A 25,373-nucleotide genomic window follows, 5' to 3' on the forward strand; every position below is an offset into this window, starting at 1 on the left:
GAACCTTTGCAGATTATTTTTGTCCTTTGGTTAAAATAAAATTAATGTCCCAAAGCTACTGTAAAATTCTTGGTCTCCAGCCCTTCCTTAGGGCTCTTGTTCAGCATCTCGAAACAGTGCAATATTTACCGTGTTATGGAAAGTTTTTTTCCTTCCATTTTTCATGTTTTTATGTTTAAGAAGCTTGCTATTATTATCCCCTGGTAAGTACACACTAAAGGAAAATCCCTACTGTTATCATTGAAGCCACATTTTCCTCCACGACTGGCCTTGACTGAATTTTATTTCTAATGTAAGTTTTTGGGTTTTTTTTTACTAAAAGATTAATCAGGTACCAATTTATCTATCAGCGTTACAACCGAGATAAAAAAGACTTCTAAAACATGCGGGAGAATTTAGGGCTTTAGTTACTTCAAACCGTCTCCACAGTTCTTGTTAAGATGTCTTTATTTAAGCTGACTGCAGGCCACAGGCCTAGAGCTTGAAGCCATCCACCAAGATCTGTCCTCAATGCATGCATACCTTTCCTCGACCCAAACAGCTTTTCACTCTTAGCTCTTGTAGCCAGATCATTTTACCGGCAAAAATCTCAGAATTATCTCCTGTGAATAAAGGCTTACGTTCTTTCATTGCTAGTTGAAAAACGGGGAAAACGTAACCTTGTGGGGCAAATTGCAAAGCGGGATGCATAAGAGATCTGGTAAGATTATTAATGAGAGTAATCCAAACACATAAGAGATTTGAGCGCGAAGCGAAATCAGGATTAGTGATTAAAATAATAGCGAGAGGTGGTGTGAGGAGAAAGCTTTGTAAACTCTGAAGCGCTATAGTATTACTATTGGGGGCATTCGGAAGGGAAAGAAGGGGGTGAGAGTGATTAAGCTTTGGCCCCCTCTTCTCGTCCTTAGCTGTCCCTGGCTGGGGCCATACATTCGCCGATGCGTTATCTACTCTACCGCCCAGGACTTGCCCACCGAACCTAAGTCCCAAACTCACCTTTCCTGAGTGCCCGGAAGCTACATTGCTCCCACCGGCATGAGCGCCTCCCAACGCGCAGGCGCGAAGGTTAACGCCCTCCCCACCGCCTCCGAAGCGCTGCGTTCTGCGCAGGCGCGGGACTCCGACTGGCCCCCACAACTCGCCAATCTCCCGCTGTGGGAGCGGAGAAGCCAGAAGCTACGCACGTCGCGTTTTTTTGGCCCGAGACCGCGTCGCGTAGTCTGACGCGACCGATTGCGTCACTTCCGCCCCCTCCCGGGAGGCGGCGCTGGGCCGGTGGCAAGCCCCCGGAGGGAGCCGCAGTAGTACGACGGAAGATGGCGACGAGCGGCGGCGAAGAGGCGGCTACAGCGGCGCCGGCGCCGGGGGCCCCGGCAACAGGGGCGGACACGACCCCTGGCTGGGAGGTGGCGGTGCGGCCCTTGCTGTCCGCGTCCTACTCCGCCTTCGAGATGAAGGAGTTGCCTCAGCTGGTGGCCTCAGTCATCGAGAGGTACCGGGCGGCGGCTCCGGCGGGGCGGCGCAGTGGGGGGAGGGGGAAGGGGAGGTCGATCCGGATCATCTCGACCCGCTTCCCCATCCTCCTCCTGCCGCTCGGGGACCCCAGCCCCGGTCTCGGGGCTCCCCGGCCCTGGAAGATGAGGACTTATCCGGGGTTCCTTCCACCAGCCCCTGTAAATAATCTGTGCCTCAGTTTCCCCTCTCGAGCAAAACTTTTGAGGCCGCCCTCGAGGGAGGGCGTGCCCAGATTCGTTTGAGAGTGACTTTGACACGCATCGCGCTCTTAAGGGAATGTCCGCAGGGCTGCCCCTGTGTTAAGGTCAAGGCACAGATGAGTTTGCATTTCTCGCTCTCACTCATCCCCCTAGCCTGAGCGGGAGCGGAGCCCCGGGTTTAAGTTGGGGACCTACCACATAATTTAATAACCGTCTCTCTCTGGTGCTGTAATCACGGGGGGCACGTGCTATTTCTGTGACTGAAGCCACTGGTTACCCTTGATGACTTTCTTTTTACTTGCACTCTTTGTACATTTCCTTCCTAACGGTCTGATTAAAAATATTTTAGTGTGTGAGTCTGAGAGATCATTTTCCCAAAGGAGTGTGTCGTCTCTCCCTCCCCCCTCCCCCAGTAAGATATCCTCACTCTTTTACAAAGGAGACTGTCGGTTTGCTGTTACGCGGTTTTGTCTTTTTGCACAGTGATTCTTAGCTAGTGAGAGTTGTACTCATATGAAGGTGGTGATTTCAGAGTGCCTTTTTCCTGACATACTGTGTGCAGAGGAGTCTTTCATTAGTTTCATAGCAGACTTACGCTTTTAAAGCCAGTCTCGCTTTCATTTTTCTAGCCAAACCTTACTTCAGCAACTCCCTGAAATTGCTAGATAGGTCATTTTAGCTTCATGTCAACCAGTTTATATCTAAATGTTATCCAGGAGGTTAGAAATTACTGCTTGTTACACGGGAGGCCCATGATTTGGCAAGGTTTTTGTTATAGTGCTTTTTATTGTTGTTATGCTTGTGATGCTTTGGATGCAGAGTTTTTAACAAATTATAGTAAAATAATGTTTGGGTTTGGTGACTTCACAGTTAACTTTACAGAAGGGTTTTCCTATCTAATCATTAAGCCAAGAATGTTCTGAAGATGTAAAAGAGTATCAAAGATACTACTTTCAAATTATATAGCCTGTTTTTACTGTTTTAAACATTTGGATTTGTGGTATTTTTCTTGAGTCATAGTCATGTTACTGCTAATCAGCCATATTCCACTCTTTTTAGAACATACTTTTATGTTTTCAAGAATGTGAACTGAGTAGGTTATAAAGTCATTTGTTGACACCCTCCCATACATCCTGTATTCTGGGACCATGCCTTTTAAACTGTAATAGTTAAGCAACATGCTCCAACCTGTGGAAGGAGCGAAAACCAAATACATCAAACTATGTTTAAATTTTGCTGTGTGTTAGTAGCCTCTGCCACACCCTCTTTTTGAAAGCCTGTTATGTGTCTTCTGCAGGCTCTGTGAGAGCAGTATGAGCTTAAGAATTTCCAGGAGAAATACCTGGCTTACAAGTTCTTTGCAGTGAGAAGAGCTAAACATATCATGTTCAGTTTGGTATAGAGCAAGGGTGGGCAAACTTCCTATAAATAGGGGCTAGATAGTACATAGTTGTGGGTCATGTGGTCACTATGTGGACTGCTCAACTCTGCAGTTGTAGTGTAAAAGCAGCCACAATAGATAAATGAATAGGTGTGGCCGTGTTCAAAATCTTATCTATGGACAATGACATTTGAATTTTATGTGATATTTACATGTCACAAAATATTATTTTGATTATTATTATTATAATTATTTTTTTGAGACAGTCTTGCTCGGTTGCCGGGGCTGGAGTGCTGTGGTATCAGCCTAGCTCACAGCAACCTCAAACTCGTGAGCTCAAGTGATCCTCCTGCCTCAGCCTCCCGAGTAGCTGGGACCACAGGCTTGTACCACCATACCCAGCTAATTTTTTCTATTTTTAGTAGAGACAGGGTCTCGCTTTCGTTCTGGCTGCTCTCAGAACTCCTGAGCTCAAGCAGTCCTCCTGTCTCGGCCTCCCAGAGTACTAAGATTACAGGTGTGAGCCACCGCACCGTCCTATTTTGATTTTTTTCCCAACCATTAAAAAACATTAAAGCTTTGAGCCATGCAATAAAAGGTGACTGGCTGGGTTTGGCCTGCAGGCCATAGTTTGCCAACCCCTAGCTTAGAGCACACAAATTATACCCTTGTATCAGTGTTCTGTTTCTCAAAAGTTTTATGTATTTGGTGTTCCAAAATATGAAGTAAAGGTCTCAGAATTGTGGAAGTCTTTCTTGCATAGAGAGGTATGGCCACAGGATATAGTACCAAATCAAAGCCAACATTGTATAGATGCTGAAGTGGGCTTTGTTTTCTAGCTAATCAAAGATTTAGATGCCTGGGCTGCTACTTTACTTCTGTGGTTGCCACTCAAATCTTTTGTAGTTCCCTTGATTCTTTCTCTTGTTCTGCCTGCCATGTTTTCCTTCCTTTCTGCAAGGACTATCTATTTTTCTGTTGTGATCTATTTCTACTTCCCTTTTTTATGTCCTGGCTCCATCATGCCATCCCTTACTTCCTGTCTGGCAGCCTGTTCATCCATTGAATTCCTCTCTTTTGACTGTTGGGAATGATGACATATGCTCTAGGGGAGTCCTCAGTACTCCACCATTCTACTTTCTGTCTCTATTTTTTCATACTTTTATAGTTAGAACTGACTTTTTGGAGAAAAGGCAGATAAAAAAATCTCCTAGGTCTAGACCCTGTTTGTTAAGTTTGTTTGACTGTGTAACCAAACTGTGAAACAAAGGAGGAATAGATCAACATGAATAAATTGGGGAGCAGACTCTCAAAAGTCATTAGATTTTTGAAAGAAAAAGATACCTGAATTTATTTAAAGGGGAGTTAATTTTCATTTCTATTGCCTGTAGCACTAGCATGTTTTTAGTAGTAAAGACCACTAAAATCTTTTTAACACTGTTATTTAATACGTAGCTTAAAAGAAAATCATTTCAACACTATTACTTTCCCAGGCCAGAAATGGAACTAGATCTAGTTCAATGGAGCACATACTATGTGTGGGATTAATTAGTATAGCTGGGGGATGTAGCCTTCTGTGTTAAGGTACTGAGAATTCCTTTCTTAACTCTGTGAAAGATATGCTGGTGAGCATGGTTGTCATTGAACATGTTGGTTGAATCTTTGTAGATAAAAAAATACATATATTCTTTCCCCTGAGCCAGTCCTTCCTGGACAGACCTGGCCTTTCTAAGAGTCTCTACTCCTAAATATTTGATAGAATTTAGGGCAAAGACACCTGCTTCGGAAAGGGGCTGGGAGTGCTGTTAAACATTCCCATTAGAAAATGCACAATCATTTCCTAAAAATCTTGACAAGGAGAAAGGGATGCATGAATGCTATGTTCATTTCAGTTTATATGCTGTAGGACATGAACTGATAATTGACCTACAGAAAAAAAAAAGCCCACTACCAACGGATAGAGTATAATTGTGAGATTAGTCCTTGTGATTAATATTTCCATATCTTAGTATAACATTCATCACAGGTTTGTCAAGAGTATGAGGGAGGTATCTGAAAGAAAGTTTTCAGTTCTTTGGTTCATTCAGACGACTATGTACATAGATGAATAAGCATAATGGATTCTGTATATACTTGGGAGTTAATGAATCAGATGTGAGGAAAGGGGCTCGTGGCATTTTCACTGTTTACAAAAAAGATAAACAGTGTGTAATTTAAGAGGGAGAAGGGAGGTGAATCCTTAGTCTTTTATTATTAATATATCCCCTCCTCAGATTTCCATTTCTTCCTAGAAAGACCTAGATATTTCCAGACCCTGCCAGTTCTTTTTTCACTTACACATCAGATTGGATTCTCTGACCTCGCTGCTTAGCTGCCGTTTGCCTTTGTACTGTGCATAACATTTATTTAGTATGCAGTATAAAAGCTTCAGATTCTATGTCTATCAGCAGTGTTTCAGGCTCAGTGGTGCTATTGTTGAAAAGTTTATTAGAAGCAGCAGGTGTTTCAGGAAAATAGCTTGACCAATTAGAACAAAGACACCTTTCACCTTTCAATCTCCTTATTTTTCTTTCTTTGTATTATATTTGCCTTCAATTTCTTTATCCTTCCCCTTCCTACCTAACTTCTTGCCCTTTGTTCAATTTTTTCATTTCTTAGCATCCTCTGGTGTCTGTCTTGGTGTCTATCAGTTTCTTGGGGAATGAGGGTGGGGTAGGGAAGTATGGCCCCACACATCCCTTTTAGCTGACTCATGCACGCTGTTCTCTAAAATCAGGAGATATGACAATGTCCATGCCTTCTCTATACCCTCCTTCAAGTCTTTTTAAAACTAATTTTTCCCAGGTTTATTCTTAGTTGCCCTAATCAAATTGTAAGTGGAGCCGAAGACTGCTCCATTTTTCCTCTGCCAGTGTCTGTGTTTCCCCAAAGTTCATTCTTCGTGTTTCTTTGTTGGAATAAGACTATTGTGTATTTCTAGAGGAGGAAGTCAGGTTTATTAAATCACAATAGAGTAACACTGAAACAGGCAATTAAATGAGTCTATTTCTATATTTTAGATATATTTCATGATCAGAATGAGAATGAAAACAACAGATTAAGTTCATTCTTTAGGTGGGCAGTTTTTCTCTTAGATTCGGTAAACCCGTTTAGCTGAAAAAAGTGGGGGTAAGTAGCTCCGAACTTTTTAAATAAATCGGGGAAGGTAAATGAACTCAGTAAAACATAACATCAAATTACAGAGTGGGCCACTGTACTCTAGCTGGGGTGAGAGAGCGAGACTGTGTCTCAGGAAAAAAAAAAAATTACAGAGTGGGAAAGCCTTAGCACAATGCATAAGTATAAGGATGGAAGTGAAGGAAAAACTAAGTATATGAGGTGGAAACAAGGGGATTTAGGGAATTTTCTGCTGACTGTATGAGCCTTACAAACATGTTGGTCACCAGGAACTTCTGAGTGCTGCTTGGTGTTTAAAGGTTTTGTTTCCTCCTTTTTATCATCCTGTCAAGTAGGGGAAAGTGATCCTTGGTGAACAGGAAGACACTTGCACATGATAGGTGCTACATAAATACTTTTTTTTGGTGAAGGAGATATTCTAAGATAAGGGATTAATCTTTGATACGTACCCATTTATCCTTGATAAATCTCCAAATAGCAAAGTGCTTGCAGTGCCAGACTCTTAAGAGTTGTTTGAGATGATTCATCACTGACATTGGCACCTTCCAAACATTGACTTGTCTTTTTGGCTCCTGTGTTCGTTTGGCAAGTGGATATCTTGCAGGGAGTGAATGGAGTCCTCACTTTGTTTACATTTCCCTTCCTAGACTGACACTTCTTGCTGGAGAATTAACTCACTAAGGAAACTGTTTAGCCACATCTCTGCTCTTTTCATTTAATATGATAGATTTTAGTCTTTTCTTTGCCTTCATGTTTCATCAATTACAGATTAGCATCTGATTTGACAGAATGACTTAAATGTATCCAGCCTTTAGACCTAGCTGGGTTCCAGATTTTTTTGGAAGAAGGCATTTCCTCAGCTGAAGATAAGGGATGTGGTTCAGAAAAAAAAAAAAATCACTGACTGTTGTGGTCTAGCTTTAGGTAGAGTGGGGGTATGACTCTGGAACCTGGTGAATTTTGGGTTTTAGCAGTGATCACATGATTTCCTACCTTGAGTTGATTCTTTTTAAGTTGCTGCATTATGGGCTAGCCTTGTTTGATCCTCAAAATGGATTATTTTAATCTGTATTTCCACTAACAATTTTGATTGCTGTGGTCTACCCCCATTTGGCCATCAATAATGAAGGCATTATTAGCTTTTGGTTGTTGCCAATCAGTAATATAGAACAAATTGATATCCTGTTATGTTTGTACTTGCATTTCTTTAGTTCTAAGTGAGTTGCAAAATATTTTCTCTTTATTACCTTCTGCTTCTTATTAACCCTGATAATCTTGAGCAAGATATTTAATTTTTATTCTCTAAACTTTACCAATCTTGAATGTAGGGATGATAATACTACTTACCAAGTAGGGTTGCTAAAAGTATTAAATAAGGTAATGTCCATAAAGGGGTATCTGGCACATAGTAAGCACTAAGTAAATCTGACTGATTTTTTTTTTTGGCAGTGAATCAGAAATCCTGCACCATGAGAAGCAGTATGAACCATTCTACTCATCTTTTGTTGCACTTTCCACACACTATATTACAACAGTTTGCAGCCTCAGTAAGTATTCCATTCTTGTCACTCCCTTCTGAAGGCTTGTGAATAGGGAGATTGTTTATCCTCTTGTTAAAGTGTCTGAACAAGCTGTTAGTGAAGTCTATGTTTTAGCACTCCTAAGCTGCTCACCCAGGAGCGGAGATAGCTGTCAGCTAGGATGAGGCGCCAGAGATTCCCTTACCTAGGCCAACTAAGTGGAATTTAAAAATCACAGGGCTTAGACACTTGCTTCATAACCATTGCCAGCCTCCCTTCCCTTCTTGATCAAAAGAGTTTTATTGAATTCATACGTGTAATTACTAGTGTGTTAATTTCTTGGGGGGTGATGATGGATAGATACTGTCCTGTGGGGTTAGCAGCCACTAACTAAGGCTCTATTACTTATTTGGTTTTGGTGAGAATGTGAATTCTTCTTTTGCGTTCTCTCATATATGAAGGTATTTCAACTTCAGTTCACATTTTCTTCATTTTTCTGCCCGAAAAATGACTAAGCCCTATTTTACATTATTTCTGAATTTTTACATTTTCAGTTGTTTTAAATCCTAACTCAATTCTCAAGAATTCTAATTATTTGTTTACTTGAATAGTTTGCTAAGCAAATAAACTGAAAAGAAACTATAGAGTTGCTGAATAATCTTTCAGTGTCCAATACTGTTTATTATGGGCACTGGCTACTGGTGGAAGAATTCCTTTTAGTTTGAAGAAACTTGGTGTAGGAAGCCCCTTGCAAAATGTCATTTTAGAATCTACGGGAAAGGAGAAGTAGTACAGTCTAGTGGCTAATAGCATGAACTCTAGAGGCAGACTGCCTGGATTTCAATGTGACTTTATGGCTTTGGGCAAGTCTTTTAACCTCTCTGTGCTTTAGTTTTCTCATCTGTTAAAAATGGGGGGAGAGGATAATAACAATATCTACCTCATAGAATTGGCTTAAGTAAATGAGTTAATCCATTTGAAGTGCTTGGCACTAAGTGTGACATAAGTATCTCCTATAGTAGTTATCTTAATTTCCAATAAATTTAAGATAAATTGATCTATATGCAATTGATGGTTATCAGTGCCAAAATTGTTTGCCCTTTGGGTTTTTGGTTCTGAATGATTATTAGCACAGAATGATATTGGGAATGTTGGACATAGAGCTCAATACTTGTTTTGCTTGATCAATTGGTTGCGGGGCTGAGCAGTCTGAGATTAAGTAAAGTTCATTCCTTTCCCAGTTCCCCGGAACCAACTTCAGTCGGTGGCGGCAGCTTGTAAAGTTCTCATTGAGTTTTCTCTCCTGCGTCTGGAGAATCCAGACGAGGCTTGTGCTGTGTCTCAGGTGAGAGTGATGGACCCATTTATGGCCCTTATTATAAAGTAGGATTGTGCTGACTAGGAACTGATGAGGAGCAGGTAGCATAGAACAGAGGTCAATAAACTTGTTTTTAACGGACCAGGTAGGAAATAATTTGCAGTCCAAATGTTATCGATTGCACCAGTCAGTTCTACCTTTGTAGTGTGAAAGTAGCCTAGACACTACGTAAAAGAACGAACGTGTCTGTGTTCCAATAAACTTTATTTACAAAAACAGATAGTGGGGCTGAACTGGAACTATAGTTTGCCACCCTCTGGTATGTAGGTCTACAGAGTATTTTTTAAGGATTGCAAATTTACGTACGTACAGGGGCCAGGCAGGTAACAGAAAATGAGTAAAGTGTGCTAGTTGAGAAGGTTGCAGCCCCCAACTAAAGGAGCCAATCGCTCTTTGGTTTTAGTTGATTATTGCTCTGCAGAAGTGGAGACGCATAGTTGCTGGATTTTGTGAATTATTGAGAAATGTAAGCAATATGGATTTGTATGTGAATCCTTCCATTTTTAAAAAAGTTAGCCGTAACTTCAAATACTAAAAAAATACTGTGACACACTAAGACAAATCTACAAGCTAGATATGGTCTGAGGACCATCAGCTTTCGATCTTTCCTTTAATGTATTCTCCCTCAAATTGCTGATCTTTATATGAACCTAAATTTGGCCCTGTGTCAGAATTCCCAAAAGAATGGAGTCTTCTGAAAGATATATTTGAATTTGCTTTCTTTTCAGAAACACTTGATTCTCCTAATCAAGGGCCTGTGCACTGGCTGTAGCCGACTAGATAGAACTGAAATTATCACATTTACAGCAATGATGAAATCTGCCAAGCTGCCACAAACAGTGAAGACACTTTCAGATGGTGGGTGTTCTTTTGACCTGATTACGTGGCTTGCCTCCTTGGCCAGGATTTCCTTTTTTGCCTTCCAGTGGCACTCTGCTCAGCCCTTTTCTTGCTTTTATATCTTACAGTGGAAGATCAGAAAGAGCTGGCCTCACCAGTAAGCCCTGAGCTGAGGCAGAAGGAGGTACAGATGAATTTTTTGAACCAGCTGACCTCAGTGTTCAACCCTAGAACTGTAGTGTCACAACCTATCAGTCCACAGACTCTGGTGAGTTCCTTCAGCCAAATATCCTCGTTTCCATGGAATTTGTTAAGATGATAACACTAGAGGAGAAAGCAATGTATTTTATGTTTGTGATATGAAATGATATACATGCCTATGATAGAAGAAAGTTGAAGAATACAGAATAAAACAAGGAAAATTTCCCCAACTCCTTCTGTCCACAATTATTGCTATTTTAGTGACCATTCTTCTAAACATCTCTCAATGCAAATGAACAAAGAACATGTATAGTTTTCCGTAAAAGGCATCACTCTGTTGTAGAATATATATATTTTAAAGCTATATATTTTTTCCCTCCTCTTGGAAAAATAACCTGCAGTTTTTTCCAACATTAGTGAGGAATTTCCCCTTTATTAACTGAGGAATCTGAAGAATATCTATGGAGCTACTGCTTACTTTTCACAGATGGTCGGATTCTGAACTCCAGGGCAGCAAGCAGTGTGATCAGACGATACTGTCTTGATAGGCCCTGTGTTTCTTTTCAGGTGGAAGGAGAAAATGACGAGCAGCCATCCACAGATCAAGCCTCTGCTATCAAAACCAAAAATGTGTTCATAGCTCAGAATGTAGCTAGTCTTCAAGAGCTTGGTAAGACTCCCAGCTGTTGTCAGAAAGCTGGTTTCTCTGGTTACAAAAATTCTTTAAGTGTGCTTCTTTCATATGGAGAAGTATCAAACATCAGACAGAGAGGCCTGTTTGTAAACTTATGCCTTTTCATTAATGTAGGTGGCTCAGAAAAGCTACTGCGTGTGTGTTTGAACTTGCCATATTTCCTACGCTATATCAATCGGTTCCAAGATGCAGTGTTAGCTAATTCCTTCTTCATCATGCCTGCAACAGTAGCAGATGCCACTGCTGTTCGAAATGGGTAAGGTGCTCCACAGTGCATATGCTTTACATGCTAATCAAAAAAGAGATAACTGGTTAGTTTTTATGGCATGCTGATTTTCTTTAATTATCACATTATGGAAACAAGTGATTCTAAGATACACTTGTTGATCATCTCCTGTTATGTTCTAGTTTCCATTCACTGGTGATTGATGTAACTATGGCATTGGATACCCTTTCTCTACCTGTGCTGGAACCTTTGAATCCTTCTCGTCTACAAGATGTGACAGTCCTCAGCCTAAGTTGTCTGTATGCCGGTGAGAAGTTGTTATGTCTGGTCTCATTTTCTCAGCCAAGCACAAGTATACTTTCAGGAAACCATGAGAATTCTTCTTAGTACTCTATTCTCTCCCTCTTTACTTCCTTCCCCCAAGGATCATCTCATATTGCATCTAGGTGAAATAAGGTTTCAGTAGGAATCTTTGTAAATGCTTCTATAGTTTTAACTGTTGGCATTGTGTTACATGCATATTTATTTCATAGTATGTGAAGGTATTAAGTGTTTACTGTATGAAAAGCAAGATGCCAAGGACTGTCGGGATATTGAGATCAACATGTGGTCCCTGTCCTCAAGGAGCCTACACCTGAGCAGTGGAGAACAGGGCTAAATAGTATAACATAAAACAGGAAAATAAAAGCAATAAGAGAAATAATAGAATATTTTGGGTACGCAAAGGAGAGAGAGATCGAGTCTTGCTGTGGGAGCAGGTTTGAAAAAGGCTTCGTGGGAACAGGTGATATCCGTTTATATTGATAAATGTGAAGAATGTTGTTCTTCAGGATCCCATAAAATCCCCTTTTTTCCTGTTGATCATACTGCCTTGGAAGTAGGGCCTGGCAGCTGGTGTTTACTCTCTTTTATGTTATTGTTAAAATGACTTTCTAACCCAAGTCACTGATCCCTGGTTTTAAATTCCAAGAGATACCATATTCCTGGTATGTCTTGGAAGGTATAGCACTTTCATAAGTTTACTTGGTTCTGCAAGTGAGGGTTTAAACAGGGAGTCATGGAAACCTGACCTTGGGAGCACTGAGAAATTGCTGAGGTTGGTTTATCTCCCTCCGTTGTTTGAACAGCTTTAGTTTGAACATCTTTGTGTAAGTAGGAATAAAAAGATAAAGGCACATGTGCTCTTAGGGACCTCACTGTCTTTTAGAGGATGTTATTAATAATAAATAACTTTTATATATAAAGACAAACTGAGAGGTCAGGAGAAAGTGCTATGGAAATTTATAGGAGGTAGAGCTCACTTTCAGTTGGGAAAGGCAGTAGTCACGAAAGAGTTTTGATGTATCTTATAAGACAGGTAGGAAGGGTGGTGACTTGTGCCTGTATTCCTAGCTACTTGGGAGGCAGAGGCAGGAGGATCACTTGAGGCCAGGAGTTCAAGGCATCAGCCTGAGCAACATAGCGAGACTCCATCTCTTAAATAAATAAATGACTAATTAGTAAAAAAAAAAAAAAAAAAAAAAAAAAAAATTAGTCAGGTATGGTGGCTCATTCCTATAGTCCCAGCTACTTGGGAGGCTGAGGTAGGGGGATCATTTGAGCCCAGGAATTTGAGGCTGCAGTGAGTATGATGGCTCCACTGCATTCCAGCCTGGGCAACAGAGTGAGGACCCTATCTTTAAAAAAAAAAAAAAAAAAGACTAGTAGAATTTCAGCTTGGTTATCCCCAGTCAGAGAAAAAAGCAGGACCAAAAGCATCCTAGAGTTTGGGGGAACTGCGTGAGAGAGAGAGAGTGTGTGTGTATGTGTGTGTGTATAAGTATAGGTTTTATAGGTATTCATGGATGTGTATAATTGGACAGAAAATAGGACTTAGAAATGCAGACTGAGTCATTTGGATCATATCCTGTAGATAGTAGTGACCATTAAATATTCTGAAGTGTGAGAGGATCTGAGCTGTATTTTAGGAAGAACATTCAGGCAGTAGTGTGCAGGTGTTTTGCTGTGGGGAAATGCTGGAGGTGGGGAGACCGGTTAGGAGGAATTTATAGTAATTCAGGCAAGACACATTTAGGGACTGAGCGAGAGCAGCAGCATTTAGAAAGCTAAGGACACATGTGAGAATGTGCTCTCTCCAAGCTAGTTTCCAGGGCTTAGTTTCCTAGTGCTCTACCTTTGATCTTGCATTTTTAAATTTGAGGTGTGTTAATTTTGATTTTCAGGGAATTTTATGACCCTCATATGGATCTCAGTGTACTTAGTCAATACGTGATTAAAGTCAATAAGGATTAAAGATTCCTTAAAAATTTGTAGTTGTATTAAAGATCCCACGTCTGCTTTGTTGTTGAAATTTGACTTAAGGAAAGTGATTTGACTTTGATGTCTTTGAGAAGTACCAAGTATGGGATTTTTTTTTTCATAATCTTAAATTTTTTTTATTTTTAATTTTAATTTTAAAAAATTACTAGTTTTTATTTTTTTATTTTTTTTTTGAGACAGAGTCTTACTATGTTGCCCGGGCTAGAGTGCCGTGGCATCATCCTAGCTCACAGCAACCTCAAACTCCTGGGCTCAAGCGATCCTCCTGCCTCAGCCTCCCAAGTAGCTGGGACTACAGGCATGCACCACCATGCCCGGCTAGTTTTTTCTATATCTTTTTAGTTGTCCAATTAATTTCTTTCTATTTTTAGTAGAGACGGTGTCTCGCTCTTGCTCAGGCTGGTTTTGAACTCCTAAGCTCAAACAATCTGCCCACCTCGGCCTCCCAAAGAGCTAGGATTACAGGCGTCAGCCACCGTGCTCTGCCACTAGTTTTTATTTTTAAAGCAGTTTTAGGCTTATAGAAAAATAGAGCAGATTGTATAGACCTCCTCTGTTATATAAAATTGTGTATACCTTCTCTCTCCATATACAGTTTCCCCTTTTAGTATTAATAATATCTTGAATTAGCATAGTATTAATACATTTGTTATCATTGATGAACCAATATTGATACATTATTATTAACTAAAGTCCATAGTTTACATTGGGGTTCCTTTTTTGTGTTTTTGCAGTTCTGTGGGTTTTGACAAATGTATAGTGTCATGTTTCCACCATGACCATGTCATACAGAGTAGTTTCACTGCCCTAAAAATCCCTTGTGCTCCACCTATTCATCCCTTGCCCTATCCCTCAAGCCTTGGTAACCACTGATGTTTTTACTATAGGTTTACGTTTTCTGAAATGTCATGTAGTTGGAGTCATATAGGAAGCTGGCTTTTCAGATTGACTTTCTTCACTTAGCAATATGCATTTAAGATTCCTCCATGTCTTTTCTGATTTCATAGCTCATCTCTTTTTATTGTTAAGTAATATTCCATTGTGTGGATATACCACAGTTTATTCACCTATTGAAGGATATCTTGTTTACTTCTAATTGTTGGCAATTATGAATAAACCTGAAATAAATATTCATGTGCAGTTGTTTTGCATGGACTTAAGTTTTCAGCTCATTTGGATAAATACCTAGGAGTGTGATTGCTGGATTGTATGGTTTTACGGAGTTTATTTTCAGTAATCAAATCATGGAATTGCTTATGGGTGGGGTATGGTTTTGTGTTTCAGCTTTGGTGGATACTTGGGGGTACTCCATGATTGGGACTTGTGCATCTTCTTTTTCAGGTGTGAGTGTAGCAACCTGCATGGCCATCCTGCATGTGGGTAGTGCCCAGCAAGTGCGGACAGGGTCCACGAGCTCCAAAGAAGAAGACTATGAAAGTGATGCAGCTACAATTGTCCAGAAATGTGTAAGCCAATTATCTGGGGATATGGGAACCTTGATTGTTTAAATGAGGGAATATGGCCAGTTTCACTTTCTTCCTTGATAGAGGAAAGGACTTAGAGGATTCTCCACACTCCTTTCCCTGGGTAGTAGGTCTAAGAGGTAGGAATTCAGCTGATTGTTTGGCTTATCGGTTGGCATAGGTGCTTACCTTTATCTTTTGGCTCTGTAGAAAACACTACAACTTTGTGGTGGCAGTGGACCTTGTGAAAGATTAGTCATTCATTTAGCAAATACATTTGAGGGCTTACTATGTGTCAGTGTACTTTTAGAGGAAACATAACGATGAACAAGATAATTTTAGATAGTGATAAACGCATAGAAACTTAAATTGTGATTGAACGTGATCTGATGTGGGGCTGGATGTGCTGCTTTAGATTGAGTGGAGGGATCACCTCTGAGAAGGTTACATTTGAACTGCATGAAAAGAAGGAGGCTGGGTGCGGTGGTTCATGCCTGTAATCCTAGTACTTCTGGGAGGCTGAGGTGGGAGGATCTCTTGAGATCAGGAGTTCGAGACCAGCCTGAGCAAGAGTGAGACCCTGTTTCTGTCAAAAATAGAAAAACCAGGCACGGTGGTGCACGCCTGTAGTCCCAGCTACTCGGGAGGCTGAGGCAGGAGGATCACTTGAGCCCAGGAGTTTGAAGTTTCAGTGAACAAGGATGATGCCACTGTACTCTAGTTGGGGCAACAGAGCAAGACCCTGTCTCAAAAAAAAAAAAAAAAAAGAGCTCCATATGAAGATCAAGGAAAGTGTAATGTGATTGTGTCATTGAAAAGTGACCTGAGGATATTTAACTCTTCAAGTTATATTAATTTGGGTAGGATTTAGCATTTATAATGAAATATGTCAACTTGTTCAGATTTTTGTGTCTGTTTGACATTGAACAGCTCGAAATCTATGACATGATTGGACAAGCAATCAGCAATTCCCGCCGGGCTGGTGGTGAGGTAAGATGCATGTCCCTGCTCTGTTCTTCCTGTCTTGTCATCTCTAAGATGTGAATATCTGTATGTTTATATCTTTATTTTATGCCTTTCACAACAGCACTATCAGAATTTCCAGTTGCTGGGTGCCTGGTGCTTGTTAAACAGCCTTTTCCTCATATTGAACCTCAGTCCTACTGCCTTGGCTGACAAGGGGAAAGAGAAGGATCCGCTGGCTGCCCTACGAGTCAGAGACATACTTTCTCGCACAAAAGAGGGAGTGGGCTCTCCCAAGCTGGGGCCTGGAAAAGGGTATGTGTCTACTTGATTGCCACTCATGTTTTGTTTTGTTTCCCTGCCATTCTATATTGATGAGGAGCTAGTGTAACTTCTCTATTCAATAGAAAAATTTGCTTTCCTACCTGATTTGAATTTACAACTAAGATAATGATCATGATCTACTGTCTCCACAAGATAGCTTTGTGATTTTGTATAAGTCACTCATTCTCTCCAATCCTATTTCCTCACCTATCCAAGGGAAAAAATGTGTAATATATATTTTAGGATTTTTATGAAGTTCAAATCAGAAAAAATGCTCTGCCTTTGAAAGCGGGCTTTTTTGATTTGGACTTGGGTACTCACTTGCATATGTAACCCGTAAGGTGAAGATATTGTCATGTCCTCCTTGTTCGCTTCCTAAAACTTTTGCTATTGTTTTGATGAAGTCTGGGCAATAAGACCCGCTTGCTAGGAAAAAAAGAGCTATGACTAGTATGTTGTTCAAAGTTTTGTTTTCCAAGCCCAGGCATTTCTGGATTTATTCATTTCAGTCTCTATCATGTACCAGGCTGCATTCTAAGCATTAAGGATATAGCACTAAACAAAGCAACATCCTTGCCTTTATGGAGTAATAACACTGGAGAGACAGTGAACAAATATACTAACAAGTACATTACAGATTATCATATATAAGGTTAGAGGAGAAAAAGAAGCCAGAGCAAGGCGTTGTAGAATTACAGGGGCTGTTATTTTCATAAGAATGGTCCAGAAAGGGCTCTGAAGACAGGATGTGAAGACTATGTGTGAGGTGACAGAACAAGCCATGGAAGTATTTGGGGTAAAATTGTTCAGCTTTGAGGTGGAAGTATGATTGACATTTTTGAGGATCAGCAAGGTCAGTGTGGCTAGAATGGAGAAATCAAGGCAGGAGAGTGGTAGGAAATTAGATTGGAGAGACAGCCAGAGGCCAGGTCATCTCGGGCCAAGTGCAGTCAGTAACTGGTCAGAGGCTTTTCAATAGACGTGACCTTTTTTATTGGTGATCTGAGTGTAGACTGCAGGGGTATAGGACGGGAAGGAAGAAAGACAGTTAGGAGCTAATATATTACTCCCAGCAAGAGATGAAGTCGACTCGGGATAGGGTGGTGATGACAAAGGCAGAGAAAAGAGGACAGATTGGGATATGTTGGGAACATACAGCTGACAGGATTTGCCAGTGCCTTGGATGTAGAGTGTGAAAAAGATGACATCAAAATTATTTGGCTTTGAGCAGCTGGGTTGTATAATTTACCGATATAGGAGTAGGTTTAGGAGTAGGTTGAGTGAGAGGAAGGGGAAGAAACAAATAACTTAAGCTTGGCCATGATGAGTTTGAAATTACTGCTAGACCTCTATGTGAGATGTTAAGTAGGCAGCTGGACAGGTGAGTCTGGAGTTATAGGAAGAGGTCAAATTCTGGACTGCATCCACGGGTTATCCACTGAGTATCTTCTCTGTCCCAGGCTCCGTGTTAGTTCTGGAATGCTGTGATGAACACAAAAAGTGGACACATTCCCAAGACACGTGGAGTAGATATTCATACAAATATATGTCAGATTGTATCTAGAGAGTATTATACTAGGGGTGTTTGACCTAGCCAGGGAAATCAAGGCAGGCTTCCCCAAGGAAGTGCTAATTAAGCTGAAATCTGAAATAGGAATGGAGATGGTAGGTAATAGATACTAGGCAAAGTAAGGAGGTGAGAGTTTCCCAGAGCGAACAGTAGTTTGTGATTTTATGAGTGGCTTTCTTCATTCTTGGCATTTTAAAGGGAAATGGGTGAATGCCAAAAATTATATCCTTAGAAGTAGCAGTTACACTGTTAAAGTGGCTGTTGTTTCTTCTGATGTTAAAAGGGTATGTGTGTTTTGTAAGTTACAAACCATACAGATGAGCATAAATAAGAAAGGAAAAAAATCATCCCAGATTCTACCACTCAAATTGGTAAATATTCCTTCAAACATTTTTCTGTGCATATATTTAAAATATATAAGTTTACAAAAATGAGATCACTGTATATGAAATACTGTAGACATCTTTTCAGTAACACTGGTATAAAGTCTACATAATTTTTTAATGGCTGGTAGTATTCCACTATGTAAATATACCAGAGTTGACTAATTTCCCTGTTGAGGAGCACCCACTTAGGTTTTTCCAAATTTCTTTTTTTCTTTTCTTTCTTTCTTTTTTTTTTTTGAGACAAAGTCTTGCTCTGTCACCCCAGATAGAGTGCAGTGGCATCATCATAGCTCACTGCAACCTCAAACTCCTGGGCTCAGTCGATCTGCTTCAGCCTCCCAAATAGCTGGGACTACAGGTGCACACCACCACGCCTGGCTAATTTTTCTATTTTTTTGTAGAGAAGGTCTTGCTCTTGCTCGGGCTAGTCTTGAACTCCTGAGCTCAGGCAGTCTTCCTGCCTCAGTCTCCCAGAGTGCTAGGATTACAGGCACAAGCCACCTTGCCCAGCCTCCAAATTTCTTATTTCGATAAATTTTCCATTGATAAACCCCCTGAAACATAAACTTTTGGGAACTTGTTTAATTGTCTTCTTGGGGGTGAATTCCTAAAAGTACAACTGTTAGGGCAACGGACACACATATTCAAAAATTTAAGATGTTTTGTTTGCCAAACTGCTTTGCAGAAAAGTTATTCTAATTTGTGTTCCCACGAGCTGTGTGTGTGCACATTCCTAATTCCCCATGTTCTCTTTGACACTGGGTATCATTAGTCTTATATTTGCTACTCTTAGAGGAGAAAAATGCTGTTATATTGCACTTAATTGTATTTCTTTGATTACCAGTGTGATTGTATTTCATTTCACATATTTATTGATCATTTATGTTTATTCTTTTGTAAACTGCCTTGTGTCCTTTGTCTCAGTTTTCTGTTTGGTGTTCTTTTTTCTTATTGATTTATATGAACTTATTGTGTATTATATATATTAACCCTTTGTCATGTGGACATTTTGGACAGAAAGAAAACATTTTACTCAAACTATAAAACTTTTTGTTTTTATTCTCTTGGTTTTGTTCCCAGATATCTTATAGAAGTTGGTAATTTTAACCTCTTGCTTCTCAAAAGAATGATTCTTTAAAAGTTCAACCAACATTTAAATATCTGCATCTTCACATGACCCATTAGCTTTGAATTGACAGTTTAAATTTCAAAAACCTGTGGATTTGGATGAGTTTCTTCTAGTCCAGAAGTTCTTAACCTGAAGCCTGCAGATGTGTAGGCAGTCCATGGATGGGCTTCAGGGAGATCGTGAACTTCAGAAATTACATGTAGATTTTGTGTGTATGTAAAATAGTTTTTCTGGGGAAAGGTACATAGATTCCAAAGGGATCTAAGGGCCCAAAATGGCAAGATCTGTTGTTTCAGAGGCTGTAAGTTATTGTTAATTATTTTAAGGTTTGTGTATTCCTTTTTTTGTGTGTAGGCATCAGGGATTCGGGGTACTCTCTGTAATACTGGCAAACCATGCCATCAAGCTGTTAACGTCTCTCTTTCAAGACCTGCAAGTGGAGGCCCTTCACAAGGTGAGATTACACTCACGGGAATTCGCATATTGATTGCTGCATCCACTTTTGGGCAAGCTAGCTTGATCCATCAACTCACGTTTTTTTCTTGCTAAGTTGTGTCGTTAATTTCTCTTTGATATTGCTGCCTTCAGGGTTGGGAGACAGATGGTCCGCCTGCGGCCCTGAGCATTATGGCCCAGAGCACCTCCATACAGAGGATTCAACGGCTGATTGACTCTGTCCCTCTGACAAACCTGCTGTTGACGTTACTTTCAACTTCCTACAGAAAGGTGGGTTGGAATCAAGCCATTGATAATTCGGAAGAACTTCTTATGTATATATAACCTTCTTGAAATGAGTAAGTCTGAGCATACACCATGACTTCTATAAACCCAAATTCATGGTAGTAATTTTGAAGAAGAGAGGAATTCTTAACTGCTTTAGTGTATCCAAACATTTGCATCAGTTCTTGATTATCAGCGTTGTGATACATGTGGCTACATGTTGGCATACTGAAGCAGAAACAGAGGAGGCTATGGCAGTGTTGCTTTTTTCAGTTGTTGTCCATATCTCTGGTTGGTAGTGTTTTTCTAGAATAAAGTGATGTAAGTGCAGGAGGGAGCTATTAGAAATACTTCCTGGGTTCAGAAAAAAACAGTGAGATATCAATAAAACTTTTCATGTGGTGAATGAGATTAAGTTGGATGGCTCTGTTTTTATAATTGTCATTTTCCTAGGCATGTGTCCTGCAGCGGCAGAGGAAGGGCTCCATGAGCAGTGATGCTAGTGCCTCCACTGACTCGAACACCTACTATGAGGACGATTTCAGTAGCACAGAGGAGGACAGCAGCCAAGGTAGAGGCCACTCTTTTCTCTCTCTCAGGGATAAGCTGCAGAGTGCAACAGGAGGGCTCCCAGTAGGTTCCTTTAGTTTCCTTTTTACCATTTTGTTTTCACCTGCCTAGCCTGGACCTTGATTTTACATGTACTCAACAATGACATATTTAAGAGCAAGTTGAGCTGTTGACGACTGAATGACGGACACAACTTTCAGCAAAGCCCAGATTGCTTTTCATAGCTTTCTCTCTAAAAATCATCTCAATTATTCGTATTTCTTCATGTGTTGACTCATTTTGTGACCTCTGCTTTGAGCTTTCCCAGTGAAACTCAAAAGATTACCTGTGAGGTGTTTGGTGTGGATGTTGTCATGGAGTCCTATTTTAGGGAAGCAGAGAGGAAGGAAACTCAAGACTGTTGTAGTAAACAATAGGGCCAAGCTAACATGCCCTCCTGCCTTAGTTTGGAGAGGGAGTGAATAAGGTAAATATCTCAGATTCTTCTTCATAATCATATTTGTGGGAGCAATGTGAAATATTGAGAGAAGTATGACTGTTACCCTTCTGGCATTTATACTTGATAAGACAAGTAAAAATTTTCTCCTGAAAATGTTTGGAGCCAGGTGCAAGGGCTCACAGTATAATCCTAGCACTTTGGGAGGCCAAGGTGGGAGGATTGCTTGAGGCCAGGAGTTTGAGACCAGCCTGAGCAAAATAGTGAGACCCTGTCTCTACCAAAAAAAAAAAAGAAGCCAGGCATGGTGGTATATATATGCCTGTAGTCCCAATTACTTGGAAGGATGAGGCAGGAAGGTCGCTTGAGCTGAGTTTGAGGTTGTAGTGAGCTATGATGACACTGCACTCTAGCCAAGTGATAGAGCAAGATTCTGTTTCAAACAAAATAAAATAAAACAAAAAACAAAAAAAGTTGGCTTGTTGCCAGTAAAAAATAAAGTGATGTTTTTCTTCCTTTGTTCAGCTCCTTAAAAAAAAAAATCAGTTTTATTGAAGTGTAATTTATATGCAATAAAATGCTCTCATTTTATGTAAGCATTTAGATGAGTTTTGACAAATATATGCAACCTTGTGACCACCACCACCACCACCACAATCCAGATAATCTTTGCATTCCTTTTGACTTTTAGGTACTTTTGGAAAGCAGATACTCCAAAAAACTTTTTTTTCTAAATTTATTTTTGTTACTTTCTTTTTCTCTATTCAGATGATGACAGTGAGCCTATTTTGGGGCAATGGTTTGAGGAGACCATCTCCCCCAGTAAAGAGAAAGTGGCACCTCCGCCCCCTCCCCCACCCCCTCCGCTGGAGAGCTCTCCTCGGGTTAAAAGCCCCAGTAAGCAGGCCCCTGGTGAGAAGGGCAACATTTTGGCTAGTCGCAAAGATCCTGAATTGGTAAGAGTGGGTTTCTGAGGTTTGGGGGAAGTGGAAATGGGGAGCTGGGCGATGAGAAGCAGATCATTTGAACTAAAACACTGTATAGGTTGAATAACTGTAATGCTTAAAGATAATTGTGCTTAAGACTTCTGTGTATTGATTATGTTTCATTAAATCGCTTGTATTGCTGGTATTGCTTCTCTAATGGCCTTCAGAATTAGAAGTAGGCTTGAATCCTCCTGTTACTTCCCGGCTTCGTGACCTTGGGCAAGAATCTGAACTTCTCCAAGCCTCAATTTTGTCTCCTATTATATGGCAATGATTACACATGCCTCTGAAGGTGTCGTGAAGACTTAAAGAGAGTCTGTTTAAAGCACTTTGCATACATAGGTCTGTTACATCTCAAGTGCTGCAGTGAATGAGCTAGGGACAATTCTCATCTTCATATAGCTTACAGTCTAGTGAAAGATATGGACATAAAACATTTATACAGTACTTAGGATTAATTTTAATAGAGAAGAGCTGGGAATTCTATATATGTGTAATAATCATTAATATAGGTTTCAGAATTGAATATATTAATACTATACTGCAGCTGGACAAAGGTAGCACTTTAGAGGAACAAAAGAAATGGCTCGGTCTATTTGGAAATCCTATGTCTTCATACACTATTTGGTGAAGTCTATTGTATTAAATTGGCATACTATTTTACATAACTGGTAGAATTACATGGAAAAGACTCACATAATTAAACTTAGTTTCAACGTAAGTGACTTAAAATCTGATTCTTTAATTCATTGTGTTTGCATGAGACCTATGGGGCATGTCTATTTCCTATTCGTATTCAGGGTTTGTAGGAGCTTTGGGCTTATAATCCTGATACGAGCTTTTTTTGTGTTCCTTTTAGTTCTTAGGTCTTGCTTCCAACATTTTGAACTTCATCACCTCTTCCATGCTCAACTCTCGGAACAATTTTATCCGAAACTATCTGAGTGTATCTCTTTCAGAACACCATATGGCCACCCTGGCCAGTATCATCAAGGAAGTGGACAAAGATGGACTCAAGGGTCAGTAGACAGGATATGTGCCTGGTGGATTTTTTCTGGTGGAGTTTGGCTATTGGCAGGGTGGCATGCTGCATCAGATATCTGCTTGAGTGATTGATTTTTCCACTTGTCTTCAAGGTTCATCAGATGAAGAGTTTGCTGCTGCTCTCTATCACTTCAACCACTCTCTGGTAACCTCTGACCTTCAGTCACCTAATTTGCAGGTTTGTGTGCACAATGACCATCTAGGCCAAGAGCTCTTTTCACCAGCTCCCATAGGCTGCAGTTGTTCCTGTTGTTAAGGAACAGTTTGCCGTTGAACCTCTTCACTGGAAAGAGGGTTGAGAGATTATTCTAGTATATTCCTGTGTCTAAATTAGGATAATTTCAAGAAAAAGACAATGTGTTCTTTATCCCCAAGTCAGTAAGTTTAAAGAAAAGAAAAAAACTACAAAAACAAACAGAAAGTACCAGTGATTATACTAGTAGAGAAATAGACAAAATACTCAAGAGGGCAAATTATAAAGAAGGAATATAAATGGCAAAAAAATAGAAAAAATATTTATGTCGTTAGTAATCAAAGACATGCAAATTAAAATTTGTTTCAGAAGAATCACATCATAGGAGATAGATGCTCTCATATACACTCCTACTTGCAAACCCACCACCAGAATAGAGTCTAAGACCTTGATTGTAAACTTCTAATCTTACTGTTTTCTCTCCTCACTGAAATAGCTGATACCTTGAATCCTAAATCTCAAGGTTCCATATATATACAGTTGACTCTTAAACAATGCAAGGGTTGGAGCACTAACCCCCTGTGCCTCTAAAACTTAACTACTAATAGCCTACTGTTGACCAGAAGTCTTATGGGTGATATAAGCAGTTAATTAACACATATTTTGTGTGTTTTAGTTATTATAAACTGTATTCTTACAATAAAACAAGCTAGAGAAAAGAAAATGTTATTAAGAAAATCATAAGGAAGAGAAAATATATCTACTGTTTATTGAGTGGAAGTAGATCATCCTAAAGATCTTCATTCTCGTTGCCTTCACACCGAGTAGGCCGAAGAGGAGGGAGAGGAGGGGTTGGACGTGCTGTCTCAGGGTGGCAGAGGTGGAAGGAAATCCATGTATGAGTGGACCCATGCAGTTCCAACACATGTTGTTCAAGGGTCAGTTGTATATATTATCTATATTTTTTAAATTAACAAAGTTTATTTGTTTATAGCTTTAAAACATATTACATCCTGTATGTAATCTTTTCACATACTCTTTTTTCACTTATTATTATTTCACTTACTGTTATTTAGTACCATATTGCCAAGATTCATCTACAGATTTCTGTAGTTCTTGTTTGGATTGTACGATATTCCATTGCATTTGTGACTGTACCAACACTGATTCATCTCCTTTCCTCTTCTACTGATGGACATTTGAATTGCGTCCAGGAATTTATTGCTGTTCTAGATGTTGGTATGATCTTCCTTGGCCGTGTCCCCTGTTAAGCATGGACAAATGATTCTCTAGGGAATATAACTAGGACTTGAATTTCCAGATTATAGAGTATATGACCTTTAACAGATAATGCCAAAGTGCTCTCTAAAGTACATGCACCAGTTTTTACTCCCCCTAGCAATGCGTCAATGTGTGGATTCATATCCTCTCCCAGTGTTTGGTAATGTCATATTTTGACAATACTTTCTTGACATGGTCAAAGTTAATGGTTTTCAATTTTCAGTGTACATAAGGATTCCTGGGGACTTTATTAAAAATGCAGGTTCCTAGTTTTCCCCTATACCCTCTTTGCTCAAGAATTTGCCCTCAGAGTATTTTGAAAAATGTTTTGTTACACTTAAGATTATTTCAGTGGTTTCTCAGAAGCAAGATATAATTCAAGGGCTTGTCAGTTGCCCCCAAAGGGACAAAATCCAGTAAGCTATTTCAAGAGGTTAAAATTGATTCTTTTTATTTTTTATTTTTTTGTGAGATAGGGTCTCACTCTGTCCCCTGGGCTAGAGTCCAGTGGCATTATTATAGCTCACTGCAACTTCGGACTCCTAGCCTAAAGTGATCCTCCTGCCTCAGCCTCCCCAAGTGCTAGGAATACAGGCATGAGCTACCGTGCCTGGCCTGAAATTGACTCTCATAATCCCAAACTGTTTGAGAAGTTTCTTAACAATTTCTTTTGTTCTTTAAAAAGGTAGTTATAAAACCCATTTATACTTACCTACTGTTAGTTGAAAAATTTTAGTTCAACAGAAAAGAATATAAATTGAGTAAAAAAGTTGTTTACCTATCTAAGATAAAGAAATGCTTCAGTTAGTATATAGCCTACAATACCTTTTTAGACTATATAGGGTAAAAGTGTCCTG

General features: G+C 39.9%; 1 protein-coding gene across 1 annotated transcript in view; it reads left to right on the forward strand.

The window, feature by feature from the left end:
- Positions 1 to 1,312: 1,312 nt before the first annotated feature.
- Positions 1,313 to 25,373, forward strand: part of UBR4 (ubiquitin protein ligase E3 component n-recognin 4) — a 127,290-nt gene continuing 103,229 nt past the window's right edge. The window contains exons 1-17 of the mRNA XM_012656940.1: positions 1,313 to 1,492; positions 7,723 to 7,820; positions 9,035 to 9,138; positions 9,900 to 10,029; positions 10,140 to 10,279; positions 10,780 to 10,882; positions 11,021 to 11,162; positions 11,315 to 11,439; positions 14,793 to 14,917; positions 15,845 to 15,904; positions 16,002 to 16,192; positions 19,641 to 19,740; positions 19,875 to 20,012; positions 20,460 to 20,577; positions 21,781 to 21,968; positions 22,858 to 23,017; positions 23,135 to 23,220. Coding sequence (XP_012512394.1) covers positions 1,317 to 1,492; positions 7,723 to 7,820; positions 9,035 to 9,138; positions 9,900 to 10,029; positions 10,140 to 10,279; positions 10,780 to 10,882; positions 11,021 to 11,162; positions 11,315 to 11,439; positions 14,793 to 14,917; positions 15,845 to 15,904; positions 16,002 to 16,192; positions 19,641 to 19,740; positions 19,875 to 20,012; positions 20,460 to 20,577; positions 21,781 to 21,968; positions 22,858 to 23,017; positions 23,135 to 23,220 — 2,184 coding nt within the window. The 5' untranslated portion in view covers positions 1,313 to 1,316. The remainder of the gene's footprint in view (positions 1,493 to 7,722; positions 7,821 to 9,034; positions 9,139 to 9,899; positions 10,030 to 10,139; positions 10,280 to 10,779; positions 10,883 to 11,020; positions 11,163 to 11,314; positions 11,440 to 14,792; positions 14,918 to 15,844; positions 15,905 to 16,001; positions 16,193 to 19,640; positions 19,741 to 19,874; positions 20,013 to 20,459; positions 20,578 to 21,780; positions 21,969 to 22,857; positions 23,018 to 23,134; positions 23,221 to 25,373) is intronic.

The sequence above is a fragment of the Propithecus coquereli genome, unplaced genomic scaffold (assembly GCF_000956105.1).
Source record: "Propithecus coquereli isolate 6110/MARCELLA unplaced genomic scaffold, Pcoq_1.0 Scaffold528, whole genome shotgun sequence".
NCBI classification, from domain to species: Eukaryota; Metazoa; Chordata; class Mammalia; order Primates; family Indriidae; genus Propithecus; species Propithecus coquereli.